Below are 24,757 nucleotides of genomic sequence, written 5' to 3' on the forward strand. Positions count from 1 at the left end.
GGCGGCGGACGTTGCGCGGGGCAACGGCTGCTGCGCGCCCGGCAGCGGCCTGAGGGAGCGGGGCCGCCCGGCCCGGCCTCCCCGCCGTGCGGCCAGGTAAAGCTTTATGGGGTAGACTAAATTAATCCAGCAGCTTAATGCCACACCGCCTCTGCCAGACTCTTCCTGTCATCTTCTCTGGCTGTTTCACTGCCAGCTCTGATATTGTTGAAACTCCCCAATGAGCCAGTACAGCTCATGAAACCTAGAAGACTTTTCATCAGGGAAAATACTTTCAGTTTCTGCTGGTTAATGAGCTGAAATGGCTCACAGTTGCTCAGAAAATCACCAGGCTTGATGCAAGGGACAAGGTGAAAATGGGAGTGATTAGTGTGGTTGTAGATCAGCTCATCATTTCACAGGGAGCTAGTGCTCATGTAGAGAAACTACCTGTTCATTTTCTCAGGAAGGAGACAGGCTGTAATTGTGTTTTACTGACACACTATGAAAGAAAAAGGTTTCTCCAGTTACTCAAGTAATTCCGTTGCACAAGCAGCAGGCCACCTGCAATAGCTCTACAGCTTGTTGAGTAACAGGGGCACTCCTTTCAAAGTTAAAAACAAGGGTTATGTATTTCCCATTACTTTAATATAGCATAAATCAGCATTGCCATAAAAAAGTTGGCCCTGAAATTTTGTGCATCTTTGTCCTAAGGTGGTAGTATGTAACACTGGAATGGGTCATCTGCCACCTTACTCGTGCAACTGTTGCACTAATCCAGCAAGATCTAGCGTCCGGAGGTAGAACAGCAGGATAACAGGGAGAAGCTTGAGCATAACAAGAAAAAGTAATTTTCATTTCACTTGTCTGATGTATATTAGAGTAGGAGGTGATTTTTTACAGTCTCAGGTCATAACTGATGCAATCACCTAATCAGTGAACTACCATTTGAGGTGTGGCATGAATTCTAAATTGTCTGAAATACTTTAATCAAGAAACAAATTTGGAAGAGTGCTGCACTTTAACTGCATTTAAATGTAGACGCTCATTTTGCCTTCAGAATTTACTGAATGCTACCTTTTTAAGAAACATCTTGAAAACACATTCCATACCAAACCAATACTTTAAGTAATGGCTTGGACCTAGGTTAACTTTCATGACTAACTCAGTGTATTGAATCTTAACATCCATGGTGTTAACCAGTAACCATTTTTGTTGTTACCAGTTTTTGGGAACTGCTTCAAGATTAACTTAACCAGCCTCCTGAATAGTTCTCAAACTGGAGGGCTCAGTCAGAGAGCTCAGAAAATCCCTGGAATCACCACGAAGTCTGAGAACACAGGGCACAGGGTAACTGAGCACTGCATCCCAGCCACAGTGTACTCTCCCTGCCCCAGGAGACTTTTCTTTGACGTCCTCTCCAGAATACTTTCAGGTCTCACCCTCAACTCATGGATTAATAGGTGTCCTAGCTAGGTAAGCACATAGCAGCTGGGGCACAGCGCAAGTGAGGATGAGCCCAGGCCACACTGGTTAGCTTGGCACAGGACAACAGGTGTAACTGCATGTTCCATCAGATGGTTTGGGAATTGGAGTGGGACAAAAGCAAAAGTGTCTTGTGGACTGAGGTCTTGTGTGAATGGGTAAAACTTGAAACCATCAATATTTTTAACAATCACAGCAATAACATAGTGACACTTGCACCATGTAAGAGCTTTCCTCCAGTTCTTTATTCCAAATAAATAACTTAAAATTATATGTGTAGATAACTCTAAATACACTCTAGTTGTTTTAAGGCTTTTAATGTTATTTTTGACACTAACATTTTTAATTTGAGAAGTTAGTAAACTTGGTCACAACAGTGTGGTTTGAAAACAGAATTTCAAACTTAAATACATATCTTCAGATTACATGATGGCAATAACAGCTAGAGTTGCCTAAAAACATGGTAGACCACTTGCTGAAGACAAACACTTAGATTATGACTGAAATTATTTTTTACATATTAGCTATTTCTGTAGCACCAGTAACTACAGTATGATGAGATGCCTGGCTGTGTGGACAAGGGAGACTGGTGGATGGTATGTCCTTTACCAAGGACTTTGATATAATCTCCCATAGTACCTTTATAGCCAAATCGGTGTGCTACAGATAGAGTAACTGGGAAGTAAAGTTGCTGGAAAATTGGCTGAACCATCGGACTTAAAGTGTGGTGATCTGCACTACAACTGCTTGACTCTGGGATCAGTACCTGAGCCAGTACTCCCAATTATTTACTCACAACCTGGAGGTCTGAGCACACACCTGACGAGTTTGCTGATGATGATAAATTGAGGGCAGCAGTCACTATGCAGGAGGGCAGGGCTGCCATTCAAGGTAGGGTGAACAGCCTGGAGAAACCGGCTACTGAAAGGAACTTAATGAAATTCCACCCAAAAAAAATATGCAAAGTCTGACATTTGGGATGGGAAAAGCCCATGCACCAGTACAGACTGGGAGTGGTAACTAGAATGAATAAAATAGAATAAAAATAGATTAGTGGTTGACCTGCTCGAAAGCAGCCCCATGGCAAAGGACCTTGGGGTCCCAGTGGACAACAAGTTATCTATGGGACAACAATGTGCCCTCGTGGCCAAGAGAGCCAATAGTATCTTGGGATGTATTAAGAACAGCGTGGCCAGCAGGTCAAGGGAGGTTCTCCTCCCCCTCTACTCTGCAAACCTTGCAAAGATTGTCCAGAGACATTGTAAAGTCTCCATCCTTGGAGATAATAAAAATATGAGCAGAAGTGATACAGAGTTCTCTGCTCCCACTGGACCTGTTTTGAGGGTGGACTACAGACCTCTGCAGTCTAGGATATCTGCAGGTCCCTTCCAGTCTATGGTGATTGGAATCACTTAAATCATCAGTATGTTTTGGTGGAAGGTACTTTAACTGGAAGGTAGTTTTACCCATTCTTTTTAAAGGATTACGGATACAGTTTGTCAAGGTATATTAAGAGACAGACTATCCCAAACTGTTTCTGAATCAGCATTCAACCAAGCAACCTACCCTTAGAATCTAGAGGAATCCATTCAAATGCAGGGGTTTGGACTTGAGATAAAACAGTGGTTTATACCTATAGAATGATGAAGATGCCAGAGATGGCATAGAATGACTTACAGATCATTGAAAGTAATAAACTTGTTGAAAAAGAACTCAGAAGTTTAGAATGATGTGGTTATTTTGTGTAAATGTATTCTGTAAATATATATATACACAGGTTAAAACTGCAGAGGCACAGAATTAGTACCACAACCAGCACTGAACAAGGACATCCTACAATAACCAGGCCTTGAAGAAGGCAATTAATCAAGAGGCTTAGAGAGTGTCTCATGTAAATCACCAAACTGGCAGAGGAGACTTGAGGTCTACCTAAGGAATGCAGGAGGTGATGAAGAAGAACCAAAAGCAAGATTTACAGCTAAACCAGTTTGGGGCAGTTGAAGCTGCCTAAGTTGCAATACTGTGGCCTTCAGGTGAACTGAGCTTATTTTAATACTAAAAATCACCCCCCCAGGTCAAAAAGACCCTGCCCAGGTGAAAACCCTTTCCCTGAGCATGTGTGATAGTAGAAATAGTGATGTTAGCACATTATAACTATATTAATCACTAACCAACCACTATAAGGAGGATGGACTTGGAAACTTACTGTGTATAAATGTAATTGAAAATCTTTGGTGTGCTTGGTTTGCAGGAAGGCACCAAGCCCCCAGCTTTGGGCAAACCTGCAGTGAATAACAATGTCTCCTTCCTAAACCTAGTCTCTTTGTCTGTTTTTTGGGAGCAATCAGAAAAAGGTAACCTTCTCAAGACAAGATCTGAGACCAATGTTGTAGCAGAAAAGACTTTGAATAAATTAATGTGGAAATAGCAATGCATTATGAAATCAGGTAGCAGTTCACTCAGTAAACACCATCAGTAAGACTACTTCAAGGATTGCCATACCTCAGATGTTCAGTGTTCAAAGGAGAAAAACCAAGCTGGGAATAGAAAACAAACCTAAGGTCCTAAGGGAGCTTTGTGTGTATAAAAGAGAGAGCTGAGGCAGTAAATGCATGAAGGCTGCTGTATATAGTAGTAGAACTGGGGAGAAGGATATGGGTTTGCTGCCCCGGGCCCAAGTTGAAGCAGGGTTAACTTAGGCAGCACAACTGTTTCAGCAGTGAGAACTAACTAAACTTTGGAACAATGTGAAAGGAAATATCATGGATGCATCACATTAAAAACCTGTAAAATCAGGTAGGCGTCATTAAAAATATTATCTTTAATCTACTTTGAGATAAATTTGAAAGATTGAGTACATGTGAAGAGTTCCACTCCAGTGAGTGGAACAGAGCAATGCTTGCCTGATACCAATAAATCTTTTTTTCCTCAGTATGCTACTTGGGTCTGTTGGGCCTATTGAAGACTGTAATACTTGGATCTTAACTTGTTTTAATACAACTAGTTGTTCTGATGGTAGATAACTGAAAGGGCACGAGCTGTATGCACAACCAGAATGGGAGGAAGGAGGAAGACAAAAATACATCCCTATTCTAACTGCAGTTCATAACAAGAAAAATGCTTTTGGTGGTGTGAAGTCGTTAGTAGCCTTAACCTGGTTACACTTGCTGGCAAGTGACTGACTGTGGTAACAAAAATTGTTGAAAAGTACTTTTGACGAACCATTTTGGTTTGAAATATTTTAAGCCTTAATTTATGGGCTTGTTTCTTACACATCTTAGATATACTCAAATACTGTTCTTTTATTACTTCAGAAGTCCTAGTCTCTCTACTCACTGATCCATACAGTAGCTTCACATCATAAAAAGGCCAAGCAAAGATTAACCAATTTTAAATTAATCTTTATTTCCATAAATCAAAGTTACACTTCCAGTGGTTAGATCCTTTTGTTCCACATTTCTCACCCTACATAAACACGTACAGTAGTTACCACAAGATGTGCACCTATAATTGTCCTGTATTTTTTCAATCTAATCCACGTATCATTTGCTAACAAGCATTTATAGTTATCTTCTCCATTTACATGAAATGGAGATAAGATGTAAATTGATAGCGTTCTGTTTGCTGCAGGTCCAGCCAGTGTTAGAACATGTAGCAGCTTTAAAACTCAATAGTGAACTGTTAAGTAAATAGCTCTGTAAAAACATCTCAAAGGTTCTACACAGTTATTTCACACTGCACTACAAACAGGATGAAAAGCCTACACAGTACTGTCTATTTTATTCCACCCACATCTCTTCATTAAAAGGTCTTATATTCATACCCTTTAAAGGCATAACTTGTGCAACTGTGAATTTAATGGAATAAAGATGCTGACTGCTAGAACTACTTCTTGAAGCAAATAAATACTGTCTTTCCTTAGGAGGCCATAATATATACTCTGAATCTCTGGACTGGATGAAAAGTGCAGAATGCATAGTAGTTCCTATAGGGTCCTCTACAGAATGTTTTTACAGAAAAATAATTTATGCAAAAAACATACTTATCCTCTCTACATAAAAATCTCAAAGAATCATTGTATATTCCTCATGGAGTCAACTGCAGAATACATTTTTCTAGAGTTGCAAATACCCTCTCTTTTAGAAAAAAATGCTTGGTATCTTTGGTTTGCCTATATGCTGGGGAAAAAAAAAAGTTTTGAAGGGAATAACTACCTAATTACCTGAGGTTCATCTTTCATTTCTTCTAACACGAAGTTTTTACAAGATTAGCTGTTTGGAAGCCAAAAAGGGAATTTCTCTACAAAACAACGAAATACAAAGCTTATTATAGTGCATATTAAGACAAGGCTGTTTTAGTAAAACTAACTCTTAAGAATAGTTAAAAAAAAAACACTAGTAGTGCTGTTTATTCCAGAATTAGTAATTCTACTTGTTCTGCATCACCACCTTCTTTACAAATATAAAGCATTACAAAAATATTCATTATTTTTATATTATTCTGTTATTCTGTGTTGTATTTTGAAAAAGTGCTTACAGAGGCAAGTTTAACTGCAAACTCATGTCCATCCAGTTGCTGAAAACCCTTGTTCAATATAGACTAACAAGTTAAGACGACTTTCATTTTTCCTTCTAGATCTGCCTTTCCTACTTTTATATTTTCATGTCAAATTAACAATCAATTGAAAAGTACAGTGTGTTAAATCGCAGATTAGCAATACAGTTAAGTTCTAAATAGGAAGCTTCATCTGCAGTGTAAGGCTTTGAAAAATTTTCATTGCTTTCATTTTTTATCCTTCTTCTCATTATCTAATACTTTATATTCATCTAACACAGCATGCCCCGTTTCCTTTGCAGTTCTCTTTACAACAGCTTTGATGCCAATATTGTCAATGTTAAATGCTGTTACACCAACATTGATTGCAGAATTCATAGCGTCGTCTGTAGCATGGCCAGCCTCATCTCCGTACCTTGAGAAAGACAGCAGTTGTATAGATATGTAACTTAGTATTGTCCTTTTCATTAGTATTTATTTTGAAAGCAAAAATTCAACCATTACCAAAAATAAGCACACAGCCTGAATGTCTAAAAACTAAAATTAAAAGTTACTAAGCAATTTGAGTAAGAGCTGCTCCTCTGTCAGACAAATTATTCCTTTAATATACCAGTATGTTTCTGCTCTTTTTCAGCAAAAAACAACCCACATTCCTGTATTTCTCCCTCCTTCTCCTCTAGTTTTGAAGAGTAGAAGACTTATCCACAGAACCATAATGGGAACGGTAGGAAGATGTGCAGAGGGAGGTTTAGGTTGCACGTTAGGAGATTCTTCACCCAGAGGGTGGTGGAGCACTGGAATAGGCTCCCCAGGGAAGCAGTAATGGCACCAAGCCTGACAATATTCAAGAAACATTTGGACAATGCCCTCAGGGACATGGTGTGAACTCTGGGGTTGTCCTGTTCTGGGGGAGGAATTGGACTTTGTGACCCAGGCTGTCTAAGGAGGTGGCTGAGCCACCATCTCTAGAGACATCTAAAAAGACAGATGTGGTGCCTGGGGACAGGTTTTAGTGGTGGACATGGCAGAGTTAGGGTAGTGGTTGGACTCTATGATCTTGAAGGTCTTTTCCAACCAGAAAGATATTGTGATAAGAAGCGTGAGGGGAGGCAAGAGATGTGTGCAATAACCCCAAAGTACTTTTTTCACCTATGTTCTTAGGTAAAACTCCTAGTACCTTCTATTGCCCCTTTTAAGTTCTCACAGCGAGACTCTTGCAGCTTTGAACCTTCTCAGTCTGTACCATGTACTGAGGAGGGCAAACACTGTCCTGCCTTCTCATTTGTTACAGAAAAAAGGTCTGGAATTACCTCAGGCGTATTTTCTCTCAGTCGGTACTACCACTGCCACAATACTGCTTGGTTAGTTCTTGTCCTTTATTACCTTTGCCTGTGTCTACCTGGCATATGACACTATATTTGGTGTAACAGCACCACACTGGCATGTTAGTTCAAAAGTCCCAGAAGCAGACTTACTGTGGTGGTGCTCTACTGGTTCAAGCACATTAACCCAGTCTACCCTGTCTCCTAGGTACAAAGAATTGCTGACACAACTATGTTCAAATGTAGGTCCCTACAAAAAAGATTCCACTGTGCAGTGAAAACTAATCTGAAGTAACCTGAAATCAAAACAGTGGCAAAGGGGAAGGTGGGAGGGAGCCAGGAGGAGGAGAACTTGAGTCCAAAAGGCTCAAAGCTATATTGAGGATTTATTGAAAATTACCAAGAGATAAAACTTACTGTCTCTTCACTGGGCTGTGGGTCTAGCTTCTTTATGTTTTAGGGGGAAGTCAGCAGTCTTGTATTAAATACTCAAGTGTAAAGAAAGCTACACATCTACATCAGTAGAAAGAGTAGACTGAAGGAGGACAAGAGCACTGTAAAATCAGCAACTCCAGCCATTCCAAGCAGCCAGACACTTCCCCAGACAGTACTGTAATTGGACAAACCAGGCCAAAGAGAAGCATTTCTGGCAGTATCAGAATCCCAGCAGTTAATGGAGCTACTTTTTCTCTGTACTTCTTTCTTTGAGGATCTCAAAATAAGACTAGAGAATCTGAAAACTATTGAAATATCAGTACAGCAGCCATGGTGTAATGGCTGAAACCAAGAATTAAACTGATTTAAAAGAATGTGGATTTTGTTTTGGTTTTAATTCTCTGATAGAGTAACAGCCTTGAATGACCAACATCTGATTTGCAGATCACACAATCTCACAGCAAAAGTGCAGTATTTGTCAATTCAATTTCACTCACCTCAGGAACATCATAAGCCAGTTTTATACAACATCAGTAAAATTTAAGTAAGACTGTAGCTGATCCAATACAATTAGACTAACAATTTTTTAATATTTGATAATTGATTTTTTCAGTTTGCCTGTCCCAACTGCATCATTTGTAACTTCCTTTTTCTTTAAAGAAAAAAGTTGGCCTATGCTTTCCCCCATTTTTGATACACAATACACATATGATGAGCATCTCATTATAATTTCATCTACAAAGGTACTGAAGCTAAGTTTTGGCCAGTTTTTGTGATTTTAGAGACAATGTAATGATGCTCCTTTAGCTTTGTTTCCATTAAGTGTAATTCAGCTTGTTTACTGAAGCTTTTTGAGTGTCAGAAATCTTTGTCACTGAAACAGAAACCAGCTTCCAAAAGAGATGTTATGCAGAATTTTAATACATTAATATATATTCTAAAAATTCTAAAAATCAAATATCAAATATTTTCAATTGTATTATAATTAACTGCAACATTTAATTACTTGTTTTTCACTCTTAGAGTCTGTTGATTGCTGATCTCCATATTTTCTATTTTTATATCTAAAACAAAAACATAAATCTAAATGTGTGAAGAGTACCAGGGCAATACCTCCTGACATTCCGACTGCAAACAAACATTAGGAATAAAGCACCACTGACTAGAACTGCACTATCTAGCCTCCTATTTGAAATGCATCACAAGCCTGAATGCCAATCCACTTAATACCGTATGCTGATGCTTAACGTGTTACCTTCTGCCAGCAGCCCGTATGCCCTTTCAGTAATCCTTTTTAAGATCTCTTGTGCTACTTACCCCCCGATTCCATTTCACCTACATGTTTTTGCATACTCTTCACTCTGCTATACTTACTGCACTTTTTTTGAGGGGTGCATTTCATACCTTTTGCAGTTATTTCATTATATTCCCTTACTCTTCACAGCATCTTCCAGTACACGCACTCAACTTTTTTCTTTCCATCTTCTTAGTAACATCTCTAAAGACCAAACATGACTATCCTCTTCCCCCATTATCTTTATCCATGGACATCTGTATTTTGCAGTCAAGGCTATCCTATTATTGGTATATATGCTTTAGCTTTCCTTATATGGTTTTCTTTTTTTGTACCTCTTCACTTTATTCAGACCTGCTGATTCTGTCCTTCCATTTTTCTTCAGATTTGGCTAAGTTTACATAAATTCAGGATCAGAATGAGATGTTTAAACCAGTAACTTTTTTCATAATGACATTATACTGTAGAGCAAAGACAGAAATCTGAACAATATTTTTAACAGTCTGCAGCTGTAAACTTCTAGAAGAGAGCTAAAAAATTACTTACCACAGTAATATACTAATTTCGTATTTTTACTTACAGGAGATGCTCATTACTGTGCAATTAGCAGCTTATCATGTGTTGCAAAATTAGAGCAAAGCAGGCATTTCAGTTTGCTTCCCTGCACTTTCATCTTTTTTTTTTTTTTGCTAGTATTCAGACACAATGACAGTATGTTGTAGAAGATGAAACCAATAAAAACATAACTTACTTGTGTTTGACAGTTTTTACAGTCTCAGTTGAAACACTTTTAGCAATGCACTTTGCTGCACTTTCCAAACCTTGCCATACTGTTGAAAACCCTGTAAAAATGAACAGCTTATCTGAGTTCAGAGCACTGAAAAGTATGTAATGAAAAACAGTATAAAGGATTTTTATTACCTTGAACTCCACTTGCCGCCACCACCAGAGCACCATCAAGAGTCGATTTGCCATCTTTATCTTTCTTAAGGGATTCTGGAACTAATTTGCTGCCGTGCTTCTTCACGTGTGGAGCCAGCTCCTTTCCAACACAGCTTGCTATAGAACACACTCCCTCAACTACCATAAAACAACAGTATGCAGATTATTTAGTGATAACACAGAACAACTTTCTTTAAAAGTCCTTACTCCTAATCAAAAGTAAGCTTCACTGAAGTCTGAAGTGTTGCTTCTATTTAAATATGATTATATGTAAGACAGACTTTGATCCACACTTAAGTACCCAACTGACAGAGAAGCAACCTTATTTTTCAGCTCCAATTCCTAAGAAATTAGTTAAGTCGGTCTTATGACTAAACAGCATTTTAGAAGAAACACATACACGTCACATTCTCTAGTTTCAAGAAACTGTTTTCATTGCTTTGTTATCCCTAACTTGCAGATAGGGAACAAGTTGTGTTTCTTTTCTGACTTGTCTCTGGGAGAAGTCTTTCTTACAATCATTCCAGCTTTTTCAAGTATTTTTATAACATCCAGCACAATTTGCTTTTAAACTTGGAAGAGTCACTAGACACTAGATACAAACATTAATGAAAATAAATAACAGAATTAAATTACTGAGGGCTGCTAGGATTACCAAGCACCTCTAAACACCAAACCATTTTCACGTGAAAGTTTATACACAGTCCAACAGACTTGTTTCAGATGTGCGTATTTAAAACCACGCACACACATTCCCTAGCAGTACTATGTTAGCAAACAGTAACAGTACAGCTTTAAAATACATTGTTATCAACTTAAGAATAAACAGATTATTTCAGGCCAGTCCCTCCTGTATTCACTAAGTAGAGAAAACAGCTCTCATTTTACAGAATATTTCCTATTTAAGGCAAAAATATACACCATGGAATGGAAATTTTTACCTAAGAATTGGCTGACTTTCACAGCTCCTCCAGTAGCCTGTTTTGCTACATGAAGCCCCTTTGCTACAGTTGGGTTGACTTGCAGTGGTTTTTCTTCTGGTTGAATGTGTTCTCGCAGTTTAGAAGCTCCTTTGTGGATAGCTTTACCAGTATATTCTGCTCCTTTTATTAGGCCCCAGCTCACCCAAGATGCACCTTCAAGGCAAAAATTGTGTTTATTAGAATGTAAGAATTTACAGACTATGATTCCTACAGCTTTCCCTCCTCTGCAACACTGACTTTAGAAACATTCCTGATGGCACAGTCTGCAATTATACTCTTTCCTAAGCAGAATTCCTGCAGTGATTTCTGCTCCTACACCACCCATGTTTTTTCAGTTCCCTTTATTTAAGTTTAAAACAGCAAGCACTCAACCAAATGTCAGTTTAATACATGTGTTCAGTTTTGTAATAGATAGCCAAGCCCCAGCTGGGTCAGAAGTGATAGAACTGCACTTCTCAATGCCATAAACATTCTGCAAATGTACAACCAGTCCTTTCCCTCTCCTAGTAGATTCATATTTATTACAATCATGTGGTGATCATTAGTATACTCCAAAGCTTCTCAGAGAAAAAAAAAAAAATAGCTGCAGAAATCACAATAGATGCCTGCTTTAATGTAACTGCTCATACAGGACTAAAATTGTTCTAACGTAGTAGTTTGAGTCACAAGGGGCAATATCCCAATATATCATCAAATAAGGAGCCCAACTCATTTGCAATGAACAAGACTGGCAGCAATGGATTTATATTCTGCACTGTTTTCACAGTGCCCACCAAAGTATCCTTTAGATGATTACAACTAGAACTGGCAAACAACTACTTATGACCACTCAGCACATACGCATTTAGGTAAAAACACTGTTTAAATGATACTCAGAGAGGTTTACATTCAACACAATTCTCTTTTTACAACAGTACCTGACAAGATTCCATGGGCGACTTTCTCACTCCATTCTGGCAACTCTTTCTCATTTTCCACTCCTTCAGGTTGTGGTTGGATATGTACAGTCTGAGACAAGTTAACTGCATCGCTAGAGGCTTCTGAAGGCTAATAAGTGAAAATAAGCACCTGAGAATCTGTTTTGCAACATATCAGGATTTCTGTTTTAGATATTATCATACAGGTCCATTATCAGGAAACGCTCATGCTGAGTATTCCTTCAGTAAACATACAGAAATTCAACGGAAATTTGTTATTCAATTACTTTTTCACAGAAATGCTATGTATGAAAAAAACACTTATCAGAGAGTCTAGGAGTCTAGCATTTTCTGTACACTTTCTTCATCCAATTACAATGAAAATATTTCATGCCAATTTGGCCATATGGTCAGGTAACTTACTAGGGAAAACTTAACAGTACAAATTAACTATCAATAAAGATATGAGACTTCTCCATCTATCATTTTTATCTTCTCAGAGGGAAGCCAACTCTATTGTTATTCAGTATAGCAACTGCAGTCTTTGGTCTGAAAGTCCAGCTGCACTAAAAGAATGCAGCTGATTCTGGTTGTTTTGCTCCTCATCCTTCCCTCTGAAGTTCAAAAATAAAGGAGATTATTCATCCTATGTGCTGCGATGCTTCTGCAGACTGGCACAGCCAAGGAACCCATGAAGCTGTTCTTGATACTGCTTCCCATTCAACATGGGGTGGATAGGTTCAGTGTGATTTCATGTCAAACAGTAGAAATTCTGGAGTAGATGTTGATTATTCAAACAAAGCAATGACCACCACAGTCTGGTTAGTGTTTCTAAAAAGTGAAACATTGCACATCTCACAGAAAATGTGTAATTAGGCTTTAATTACAGAAAGCAAAATAATTGTAATAGATTTAGGCTTTGGCTAAGGTTCTATTTTAAAGACTTTTCCAATGTAAAAGTAAAAATAAAATAAATTTCAATGATTGAAAACACTTCTAGTTCATGAGGGACAGTAAGAAAACCTTTTTTCTTCAGTCTGGAAGAGTCTATATGAAAGCATTAATAGATGAAACCTATGAACAGAATGGAACACACAGTATTGAATAGTACTTCATATTGCATGGAATCCTTGGATTCCTCTGAAGTTTTTACTGGAAATACAAAATAGGATATTGCATAAAGACAGCTGTGTCAGTAAAACAAAACAAATGTAACATTAACAGAAGAGAGTATATTTCTTGGCAAGGTGCTAGGTTAACAATGCATCACTGACTTGTATTTTATCTTCATTTACTGCTTGAGATGAGTGCAAAATCTCAGGTTTAAGAAACATTTTTAGCCTTTGACCAAAACACTTGGGGGCCTGGGCAGGAGAAATGACCTTAAAACACAGCTACAACTAACAAACCAACAAAAAAATCCAAAACGCAACAAACAAAAAACCCCGAAGTATGCTCCAGCTACATTTTAGTTACACCACTGTTTGGGTCACTATGTAGAAACACATTCAATGAGCCAGCAGTGTGCCCTTGTGGCTAAGAGGGCCAATGGCATCCTGGGGTGCATTAGAAAGGGTGTGGTTAGTAGGTCAAGAGAGGTTCTCCTCCCCCTCTATTCTGCATTGGTGAGTCCGCATCTGGAGTATTGTGTCCAGTTCTGGGCCCCTCAGTTCAAGAAGGACAGGGAACTGCTTGAAAGAGTCCAGCGCAGAGCCACAAAGATGATTAAGGGAATGGAACATCTCCCTTATGAGGAAAGGCTGAGGGAGCTGGGTCTCTTTAGTTTGGAGAAAAGGAGACTGAGGGGTGACCTCATCAATGTTTACAAATACATAAAGGGTGAGTGTCAAGAAGATGGAGTTAAGCTTTTTTCAGTGATGACCAGTGATAGGACAAGGAGTAATGGATACAAATTGGAGCATAGGAGGTTTAAGGTGAATATCAGAAAAAAATTTTTTACTGTGAGAGTGACAGAGCACTGGAACAGGCTGCCCAGAGAGGTTGTGGAGTCTCCTTCACTGGAGACATTCAAAACCCACCTGGACGCCTTCCTGTGCGATGTACTCTAGGTGACCCTGCTCTGGCAGGGGGGTTGGACTAGATGATCTTTCGAGGTCCCTTCCAACCCCTAGGATTCTATGATTCTATGATTCTATGAGACTTCTAAGGACTTTGCAAAGGAGCAGATATGGGTTGTCTAAAAAGACAGGTGACTATAATTACATTAAATATACTTTCTAATTAGATCCTCCTGAGTACTATAAAAACCAGATACCTTAAATGGGCAACAGACTAGGCTTTGCAATATTTGGTCCATTACAAATTTTTTATAGCTCCAGAAATCTGCTACTAATTTGCAAAATGTGGTAGCCTGCAGTAATGAAGCCATCTTTTAACAAACAAAAAACAAATTAAAAAAAACACAGCATATATTAATGCTTTCAACCAAGTCTAGAATCTAAGTTCTAAAGTGTTTCAGTGACTATACAATTTTGGAATCACTGTCCTGGAATTTACCTGGACTTTGTGGCCAGACATCTGTTTAAATTTATCTTCAAAATGCACTCTCTCAGCTGCTGGGAGCTCTGAAGATAACCCTAATTTCTGATGGGATCCTGGCACCTGTGACATTGTATCGGGGAACATTAACAAAAACATGGAATTTTAGGACAACAGGCAACTAATGAGATACCAATTTGAGCTACTTCTACGCAGGAAAAGTTACAGAATTTTATCCATGAAGTCCTGCACTGAAACAATACCTAAGTCTCTAGTAATTTTCCCTGGGAAGGAAAAATTAGTGGCCTCCTGTGCTAGTGAAATTCCCTGCAGAACAGGGAATCAACAGGAGTTCTAACATACCAGAACTCCACCCATATGGCATACTGCAAATGGGTCCTTCATCATCATTGCATTCAAGTCTTGGTGATTGTATCTTTCATTAAAAAATATAATCTTGCTGTGAGCTTTTAAGTAGTTATTGACTAGCATTCTTCCTGAAATGGTGGTCCAGTACTCACACAACAGTATTTTACACCTTGTTTACAGTCACTATCTTATTGCACCTTTGTTAAACTATGTTGGTTTATATTTTTTTTCTATTTTCTCTATCAGTTAACATCTTACAGCAGTAAGGCACCAGACTTATCTATTTTGAGATCCCATTTGAAGGCAGATTTTTGAGGTACACACTATATTAAAAGGCCTTCTCTGAAGCAGCTTCATATTTTGGAACTGTAAACACATTTCAGCTCAATATTCCAAGAATGGTATCATCGAAACTACCCAGAGAGTGTGTGCCTGTGTGGACACACTCATTGGAAAAAACAGGCTTTATCCCTTCAGAAAATTTAATTTCATGTTATCTTATAGAAAAATACAGAAAATATGCAAAATAGTCTCGGATTCCATGCTGTGCTTAAAATTGAGTATTTTTAAATTTCTGTCATTCCATCTCTCAGAGCCTACAGTTTCATTACTAGGTTGCTTAATCTTGGCTACCTCATCTGTTTCTCACTGGTGAGATTACCAAGCAAGACACACAACTTGGCAGTTTTACACAACTAAATGTAAATGGGAAAATGTACTGATGATTAGCACCTTTCCTTATTGGCTTAAAAAAGGCAGCCCCGGAATTTACCTGGATCTGAAGGTCAGACATCTGTTTTAAGAGATCCTCAAAGAGCTCTCTGTCAGCTGCTGGAAGCTCTGAAGACAGCACTATTCCCACATAAGACCCTGGTATCTGAGACATTGTGTCAGGGAACATGTAGACTCCAGTATTGCAGCACAGAACGGGAGACTGGTTACACATTAGAGGATACAACCAGTCACAAACCTACAAAAGATACGTACATAAAGGAATTAAAGGATTTTTTTTAAAAAGAAAGGCAAGGAGAACGTACTGGTAAGCACAAAACCTTAATTTCCCATAAAGCTGAATAAGAAAAATAAAAAAGCCTTATGTCATCTTAAAAAACAACCAAAAAAACCAAACAAACAAAACCAAAAAAACCCACATGACTGTGGAAATATAATTCTTTATTAGCTCTGACAGTCTAATATAGTGAAAATACTAATTTTCACAGGACTGTAATTCAGGCTTGTAGCCCCTTAACTGAGGCCTATTCTTGAGGCCCAGAAGTAGAAGCAGATGAAAAGTACTGCCAAACAAGTCAGAATTCACAGTGCTTGTAACTTCCTGTAAATCTCAGGACAGGTTTATATGATAGGATAAAGAGAACATATGGCTGACACTGGCAGACTGTTGAAGACTGGTGGAGGTGAACCAGCAGACCCAAAACCAGGAAGCAGTTTTTATTTGTTCCTCCAAGCCTCTTCGCTCCTTAGAATTCCAACAGCCAATCTTTGCAGCAACAAGGAGATTATGAAGTCAGTAACAAGGCCAGAAACACAAACTTTACAGAAAATGCCCATATGAAGCAAGAATTAACTGAAAAAATCCAAATAATGCATCTTATTTGTAGTTAAGAATCCAGATTAACATGGGGGCCCACAAATTCCAGATTTATCAGTTGTCCTAACTGTAATACCTTACCACTAGTTGAGACTAAAGTGGGCAGTGCACAGCCCCCTTTTACACTGACATGCTACAATAGTTGAATCAACCTGTTGTTTCTAGGTGAGGAAAGGGAAACTAAATTTATGAAAAGAAATATTAAGTCAACTCTTTTAGAAAACAGAATTCACCAGAACAGTCAGTAATTGACTACCTTGGGAAGACACAGGTGATTTTCACAGAAAAAGTCAGTGTATGTTTGCATAAAACCATTATTCCAACAGCTACATCATTCGTATTATCAAAGAGATTTTTAGGCTCAGAAGACCATGAGTTTAAGAAGATCACCTCTTAAAGGTTTATGACAGCTCTTGAAATTTAATTAAAGGAAAAAATTGTTTTCTTATTACCTGAAGAAATGCAGGCGGACGATTCTGGGATGCCTCACCATCTGCATCCAAGAACTTCACAATGCGTAGATATCCAGGATATGAAGGAGCACTAACCTGCCCATCAGGAGTCACAAAAAATATTTGTACTCCTTGGGGAATCATGATCAACTCATCTGCATCCACTCCCAGGTTTTCAAGGGGTGGAGGCTGAGTACACTTCCTGTAGTAGTCCTCACCTACAGAAGAAAACTCCCCAGAGTCTGTGCCGTAAGACACAGTAAAATGGCCATTGGTAGCTTGAGGAGTATAGGCAGGAGGTGCTTCATTTGGCAGACAAAGAGGTTTTGCAGATGATGGACTCATAGCTGGAATTTGCCCCTGGCTCACAGTTGCAACGTTTCCATCTGCTGCAGGTGGCTGACTTGGTACAAACAGGGATTTAGGAGCTGGAGGTCTTTCTTGCTTTTCTTTGGAAGGAATGGATGGGTACAACTTGGGCACCCCGGCAGGGGCATCCCTCGCAGCAGGACTAGCTTGTACAGGTGGAGTATTTTGTTCTAGAAGGCCAAGTCGAGCGTGAACATTTTGGAGGGTCTCTCTCATCTTCTGCTGCATTTGCCTGGCAGACTCCCACTTGGACCCTACACACGCAGGACCCTGAGATGGAATGCTAACTCCTCGGAGCAAATGTTCAAGTCCTTGCTTATAATACTCTCTTGCCTCTTCCTTCTGACCCAGTTCATCTGTATTCAGTCCTTTATTGATAAAAATAAAGGCCTTCCTGTACTCTTCATTAATAGCTTTAATATTTGCATCTTCTTGCACAACTGGTTCCTGTAGTGGTTCCATTACTGCAAATTAGAATAGATTAGTAGGAGTATTCACAGATGAAGCCAAAGTTTACCTTAGAATATAATGTCTTCTAATTGGTTTCTAACAGTGACTATACTCCATGTATATCTGGTTGCTTGTTATAGTGTCTGGTACACTACGGTTATCTCATATTAAGCTTCAGATTTAGAAGATATGATTCCAAGTCAGCAAGGAATTTAACTCTACAAGCATCACATCTAGTTACATTACAAATAGGTATTTCTTAAAAGTTAAGCATCAGAAGAATATTCATATGCCTGATACTAAGCTCTCAGTCTTAAAAAGTATTAAGATCAGTAGCAAATGGTAGAGTAAAAAAACAACAAAAATTTAATTTTACTTTTGATAATATTTTCAAAATAATCTCTAGAGTACTAAAAAATTCAGTTGACATTTTGTCTATTTAAATAAACTTGTAAATTCAGTATTTTTTATTATAAAGTATTTAAGGGAAAGTACTCAGACTTAAATCTTGATAGATTGCAAGATCAACATGTAACTGGGAAGAAATACTTTGAACAGTTAAAGCTATGCCTTGCAGAATGAAAATGGAATTACTTATTTCCTTTACAGTGTTTATAACATGAGAAAGACAATTGGCATTTTCCCGTCCTTGCTCCCCAGGTGACAAAAATCTGAACTACCAGTAGGTACCTTCTATCTACTCTATTGCACATTCTATCTGTTTTGGAATGTATTCCTCAAATAGCCTCATATGTATTTCAACAACTGAAGAGCAGAAAAGAATCCAACAGGTTTATTTCAACTTTAAAATGTGTAAAAATCACTATTTTAAATAAATGTGAGTTTTCAGGCTTGGCCAACTGCAGCAAATACAAATACTTGGGCTACGATAAGTGCCTGCAACACACAATGTAAAAAAATTCCAGTGAGGCTTTTTTGCTGACAACGTTGAGAGGCATTGTCAATTCAGAAAAGAGCAACGATCATGGACAACAAAAATGGGATACCATTTAAAAATGAAAGAGTATGCATTTTTAAGAAAAACAATTATTCTGTGCTGTAAGCTGGATGAAATACAGGAGGAAAACCTAGACACATCTGTCAATCACAGTGACAGTAAGCTATAGAAAACATGGGGTAAGTAAAATGTGAAAAGAAAAATACTTCTATTACATACACAGAAGCCTTAATTCCACTGTACAAAGCTCCTGGTGTGACCTCGCACAATGCTGAGCCACATTCAAGAAAGCTGCACCAGAACACAAAGAGACATGCAGAAGGCCACTGAAATTTCCTGGTTAATCAATTACTTTTCTTTATCCTAGACAGAGTTTGACTTACTAAACCAATAAACCAAAAGCTAAGAGATTGGATTAGTGTCTATAAATAGAAAAGAAGAAAGTAAATCAGGAATGAATTTCAGTGGTTCTTCTCTTCTAATTTTTATTAAAATTCCTACACAGTACCTACATTTAAGTTTATTTCACGTCTCTTCTTGTTTTAGTGTATCAATTAAATATATATATTTTAATATATATATATATATATAAAATCTGGAAAATATCCTCTCTCTACTCCAACAAAAACAGAGAAACTTAAGAAGTGCAGGTCATAACAAAAATTTTAAAGAGACAAAGACAGAATGCTGTGTTGTACTCCCAGATCCTTTATGATCAAAATACAGGTAGCAAACACATAACTGATGCATCTGCAGTCACATAACAGAAGTACCATCTAATGTGAAACACCATCTGTATTTTTACAATCCTGACAAAATTGGACAGAATCCAATTTCATGCAAGAGACAAGATGTCTGTTGTTGGACTGAAATCATACATGTAGCTAGGAATATGACCGGGATAGCTTGAGAAGGCAGCCCACATGTAGCAAGTCACCAGCATCCCAAGCCACCAGGTTCCCTGTCCATTTCCGATCATGTAGCAGAAAAACTAATCTTGGGCTAGAGGAGATTCTTCTGATTGACTGCATCATCTGCTGCTAATAGGCTCAACATCTTTAACTTAGGCTGAAGAACAACACTGGCATACAAATAAGTGTATATGTAATAACCAGCAAGGCCATCAAGTTTAGAAGTTACATGCATCCTTCTGACCATACAGGAAGTAATTATAATGCATGTAATTGAAAAGAATTCTAACAAGTTTGCAAATACAGCTGGATCCTTAAGTGAAAGATTATACTTAACCATGTAATATTTTATGACCCAGACATTAAGCATTTATGACACGAATAGTCAAATTACTTGATAGCAAAAAAACCTAGGGACTCCCAAACTACATCAGCTTGTGTCAACACTTGCATTTACTAATGAAAAATCTATTTTTCCTTTAAAGAGTGGTATAAAGGTATAAAGAACTCTGGTTTTAAAATCATTGGTTTCCAAATCACAGAAAGCATTTAGAAGAATGACAGTTTAACCTAAGAGAAGAGTTTACCCCTTCATGCGCAAAATTTTAGTGTTTTGACTTCTTTAGTGCCTGTGAATCCAATTCTGAAACAAATCCCTTCTTAAGGCTTTAAGTAAACAAGTAATTTGTGTGAATGCAATTACAGGACCATAGTCTACTTTGCTCTATGGTTTTATTTGTTTTTGCTGGGAGAGGCTAAGGCAAATGTAGTTTACAGATTTTCAAGAGTTCTTGCTAGCCATTGTTAGTATGTAACAAAAAGAGACATCAAGTAAAATCCTAAAGTCACAGCTATATTTCAAGCTTATAGTGAATTAATTCACTTTTTGTACTGTATGCTCGTCATACTGTCAACACCACTGTTCTTGCTAAAGCTCAGTCTTTATTGACACTAAAAAAGGTCTGTAGGAAAATAGAGATGTCAGCATGTATCTGTGTACACACAGCACGAGTGTGTGGCTGTGCATGGGAGAGATAGAAAAGCTGGCTCAGCAACTCAGGAGAATGGGAGTGCTACAGCTCATCTCTGTTCGGAACATCCCAATTTTGCAGTATATGTACAAATAGTTACAACCAAACTATGCATTTGGGTGGTTAAGTACTTGGAAGTGGAAGAAGAATTGCACAGTGCACTTTAATACAAGTTAACTAAAAGTCAGCCTGAAGAGCTGAATTTAATTCATTCTCATTAATTTAAACTGAATATAAAATAATGGATGGTATGTATTAAATAAGCCAACTGGATTACTCCCTCACAACACAAGAATGATTCCCTGAAGCAGAACATTTAAGTAGCAATCTGATCACATGCAGGGAAGATACTCAGTCATTATTATTTTCAGTGTATGACCTAAATATTGTATTTAAGTGCCCTGCATGTTTTAATATTTATCTGTAAGCCATTTCTGTACAACGCAGAGTCTTATTTCCTCTGTTTTAAAGCTGAAATGAATGGCAAAGTGCATTTTACTAAATATAAGAGGGCTGCAAACTAACCTTTGGTGCTACAGTGAATACGAATTGGCCCAGTTCTGTACTACTTTGTACTAAGTAAGACTTAGAGGAACTTATCTTGGAGAAAGCTAGTCCAAAACAGAGCTAAGAAAAGAGTTAACAGGTATTGTAGATAATCACAGATCAATTCCATGCTCAAACGCATTCTTTGGCCCTTTTCCATTTATCAGTACAGATATACCCTGTGGTTTTAAGTAACTCAGCCAAGGGAGGCTACAGTGCAACAATAAAACTTGAGTTCAATCTTATATTGTAAGCTTACATTTCAACTATCTGGCTGACCATCCTTCCTCCGAAATAGCAAACCTCACTTGATTAAAGAATAATGTATATTAAAAAGCATACAGCTCAATGGTGGATCTTACTGCCAGAAGGTAAACACACAGCCTAAATCTTATTAAGAGGATTAAATATCCTGACTGACAGAGGTAGGACACTCTTTCCAACTCACTGTTTTTGAAACCTGAGGGTTGTAGGAGAGGAAAAAGAAAACCCAAAACAAACTTCTTAACCCAAGAGCTCTTCCTGTATGTCAGCTGTTTTACTATCAGCCACTAATTTCAGAGATGAAGAGGCTTAAGTACTACCATGCAGACAGAATTGAGGCTGTTTTTTGTAAGGAAAGAGCAATTAAGTAAGTATTAGTAGCTTCCACGTATTTAGAGAACAAACTGAGTTAAAACAAATGTTATCAAGGATTTAAACTAATACAAGCCAGGTACTAGCTGATAACTTTATGGGTGTTTGTTTTTTTTTTTGCTTTTAGTTTATTTAAATTAGTTAGTTCAAAGTAGCTCTTCAATTGTTCATTAAGTGGTGGCCTACTGCTGATTTTTAAGGATCTAAGGCTAGAGAATAACGAAGATGAGACAAGAGAGAAAATAAGTGATCTGATCTAACTGTTACTGATCTGATCTAATTGTTACTCTCTTAAAATTAATGAAGACTTGGGTAAACTCCCATCTTCTGACATGTTAACCTACACCATCTTTTCAGACTGATATCCTAGCACCTGTATTCGCCCAGCCAGCATTTTTAATAGTCCTCCTCTCAGTCACTACTTTTGTCCAACAAATGAACTTTCTTCCTAACTTCTTGGTCTGTATTTCCATCACATGCCCTCAACACAGAGCTTTTCGGCTTTGAGCATTTTCTCTAGAAGTGAAAATAAGTAGGGCAGGTTAATTCCCTTCATCACACAGCTGTGGTGTCTGTCCAGCACTTACATGTTTCACAACACTGAGGTACAAAAGCATTGGCAAGTATCTACCATTCTGTGACTAAAGATTTCAACATAATCATGGAAAAATTAAGATTACGTAAAGGAGCTAATTAATACTTTCTCCTTAGCAGTGTGCCTGCCAGATGCCAATCCCAGCCAACAGATTTTTTCCCTACACAAACAACTCAATCCCGAACTGCCCGAGTCATTAAAAAAAGGCAAAATACAGGGAGCAGTTTTCTGAGGTATTCTAACAAATAACCTCTCATTTGCAGAAGCAGACACGCAAAAACCCCCCGCATTTATTATCATGGCTATTTTAATCCGGCAGAGTCACACCCCACCCCATTCCTCCCCCGGCTCTCCCGGGCCTGGCAGCTCGGGTTGTGAGGCGGCACCTCCGCCCCAAAAACTCTGACCACCGCGGGCGACCGGGGCTCCCCGCTCCTCCCGCGCCAGCCGCGCCGCGCCACTGCGGGGCTCTGCACCTGCCGGCCGGCCTTGGGCTCCTCTGCGCTGAGAGGGAGACGAGCCGCCCGGCAGCCTGTCACCAGGCCCAGCCCAGGCCCGCATCCCCGCCGCCCACGCAGCTCTCCCCGCTCCGCGCTGACTGACCGCAGCGCCCACCCCGCGGCCTCCCCTTCCCACCGCAGGCGCACTCGCCGCCTCACCGCAGCCCGCCGGGAGGAGCCCCCGCCAGCCCGGGAGGGCCCGACGCTGCTGCCGCCGCGGCGCTCACCGAGCCACGGCCCGCCGCGCCGGCCCCGCTGCTCCCGCTGCGCCACCGCCCCCGGGGCGGGGCTGCGGGGCGGGGCCGGTCAGGGGGTGCGGGGCGGGCGGGGCCGGTGGGGCCGGTCAGGGGGTGCGGGGCGGGCGGGGGCGCTGGGGAGGGCCCCGCCGCGGGGTGAGGGACCCTCGGAGGGGCCCTGCGGGGGTGCGGTCAGGAGACGTGAGGGCAGCGGTACCGCGAGGGGCAGGGGCGCGCCGGGGCCGCTCTGCGCCGTTAGGGTGAGTCTCCCATCGACAGCTGTTAAATTAATAAAAGGTGTTTCATAAATACTAATCGTGGTCCGCGTCTTCTCCCGACGTGGCCTTGTCAGGAGAAAGGACACGCTCCTCTGCCACACCCCCAGCTGCAGCAGCCCCGGCCGGTGCGTCGGCAGCAGTACGGGAGTGGCAGCATCTGGCAGGTCATTTGCCACTTTCATAATTAAGCTAAAAATTTGCAGTTTGGCTTGATTCGCGTATAAAATTTCTAACGGTGCTAACGCACAGTTGCGCTCCGTGGTGCCGGGCTCTTGCAGAACTCGCTGAGTGCCAGCCCCGCTGGGGTTAACCAGCTTAACTCCTGAGGTGCTGCGACTGTGCTGGTCCTTGAGTGGGGTGGCGGGCCGCTGTGGTAAGAAATGTGTCCTAAACATTGTATTTAGGTAGCAACAGCCCTGTCCAGCACAGTCCTGGAAGATGAGTTTGCCTCTTGGCTTCATTTAGCTCTGACTTAACTCTGGAAATTTGTCACACATCGTTCCTAGTACAACTTTTACCTTGGAATTCTGTGTTCCCAGCTTCTCCCTTGCCCACTCTTAACTCCTTTCCCTCCTGACAGGAGACAGCAAGTTCTAGAAGGGACCAGCCATCTACAGATCAGGGAGAGTTGTTCTTTTCAAGCAATGATGAGGATGACGTTTGTGTATGAAGTAGTGAGCAGATAGGAGAGATTGTCATACAGGGTTTGGGCTGGTCAGAGAGCCCCAAACATTGGTTTAAACAGGTGATAGGTTGGGCTCAGCTGATTAGATGACACTGAAGTATGTTGTGTGGAAGCATGCAAGACTTCTAAGGAACTATTTGCGACAGGAAGTGACATTCTTCTTTCAAGCAGTGCTGCAAGTCAGTAGAAGGACTTTTACAATTTTTTTTTAACCATGCAGCTGGTCGACACTGGTCATGGTTTGCCCAGGGAGGCCATGAAACCTCCATACCTGGCATGTTCACAACCAACTGGACAAGACCCTGAGCAACTTGGTGTAGCGTCCAAGTTGTCTGTGCTTTGAGCAGAGGGTTGGACTAGATGACCTTCAGCAATCCCTTCAAGCCTAAATTTTTCTACGTATCTATGAAATAAATGCTGGTCGCATCCTTACAGAGAGAAAACCCCAAAACCCAACACAATCAAAGCAGTCGCCTTAAGTAGATTCCTAGAAAGGAGTAGGAACAAAACACAATTCTCCATCTCAGAGCTCTTCTTCATTTTGGTTCCTTCTAAATGTATTGTTTAATCAGGATGTAGAACTATGCTAAATAAACCAGCTGAAACAGTGCTAAAGCACAGGTCAGTCTTGAGAAGATATGAGTGATGAGGTGGTGATAAATGATTTTTTTATTTCTGTAAGAGCCGAAGCTGCAAGTAATTTGAGAGGATGCCTCCTAAAA

At 39.7% G+C, this 24,757-nt stretch overlaps 1 protein-coding gene across 2 annotated transcripts; it reads right to left on the bottom strand.

Annotated features, from left to right (window-relative positions):
* Nucleotides 1–4,844: 4,844 nt before the first annotated feature.
* SPART (spartin) lies at nt 4,845–23,120 on the bottom strand. 2 transcript variants are annotated; one of them, XM_051625907.1, is made up of 9 exons: nt 22,996–23,120; nt 16,841–17,673; nt 15,552–15,749; nt 14,429–14,533; nt 11,912–12,041; nt 10,953–11,147; nt 9,991–10,149; nt 9,821–9,911; nt 4,845–6,433 (listed from the first exon to the last, which is right to left on the bottom strand). In XM_051625907.1, the coding sequence occupies exons 2-9, from the start codon at nt 17,669–17,671 to the stop codon at nt 6,247–6,249; spliced, it is 1,896 nt and encodes a 631-aa protein (XP_051481867.1). In that variant the 5' UTR covers nt 17,672–17,673; nt 22,996–23,120; the 3' UTR covers nt 4,845–6,246. The 2 variants fall into 2 exon arrangements, with proteins under 2 accessions (XP_051481867.1, XP_051481876.1); XM_051625916.1 differs by lacking the exons at nt 14,429–14,533; nt 22,996–23,120.
* Between the last annotated feature and the right edge of the window lie 1,637 nt (nt 23,121–24,757).

This window comes from Apus apus, chromosome 1 (assembly GCF_020740795.1).
Source record: "Apus apus isolate bApuApu2 chromosome 1, bApuApu2.pri.cur, whole genome shotgun sequence".
Classification (NCBI taxonomy): domain Eukaryota; kingdom Metazoa; phylum Chordata; class Aves; order Apodiformes; family Apodidae; genus Apus; species Apus apus.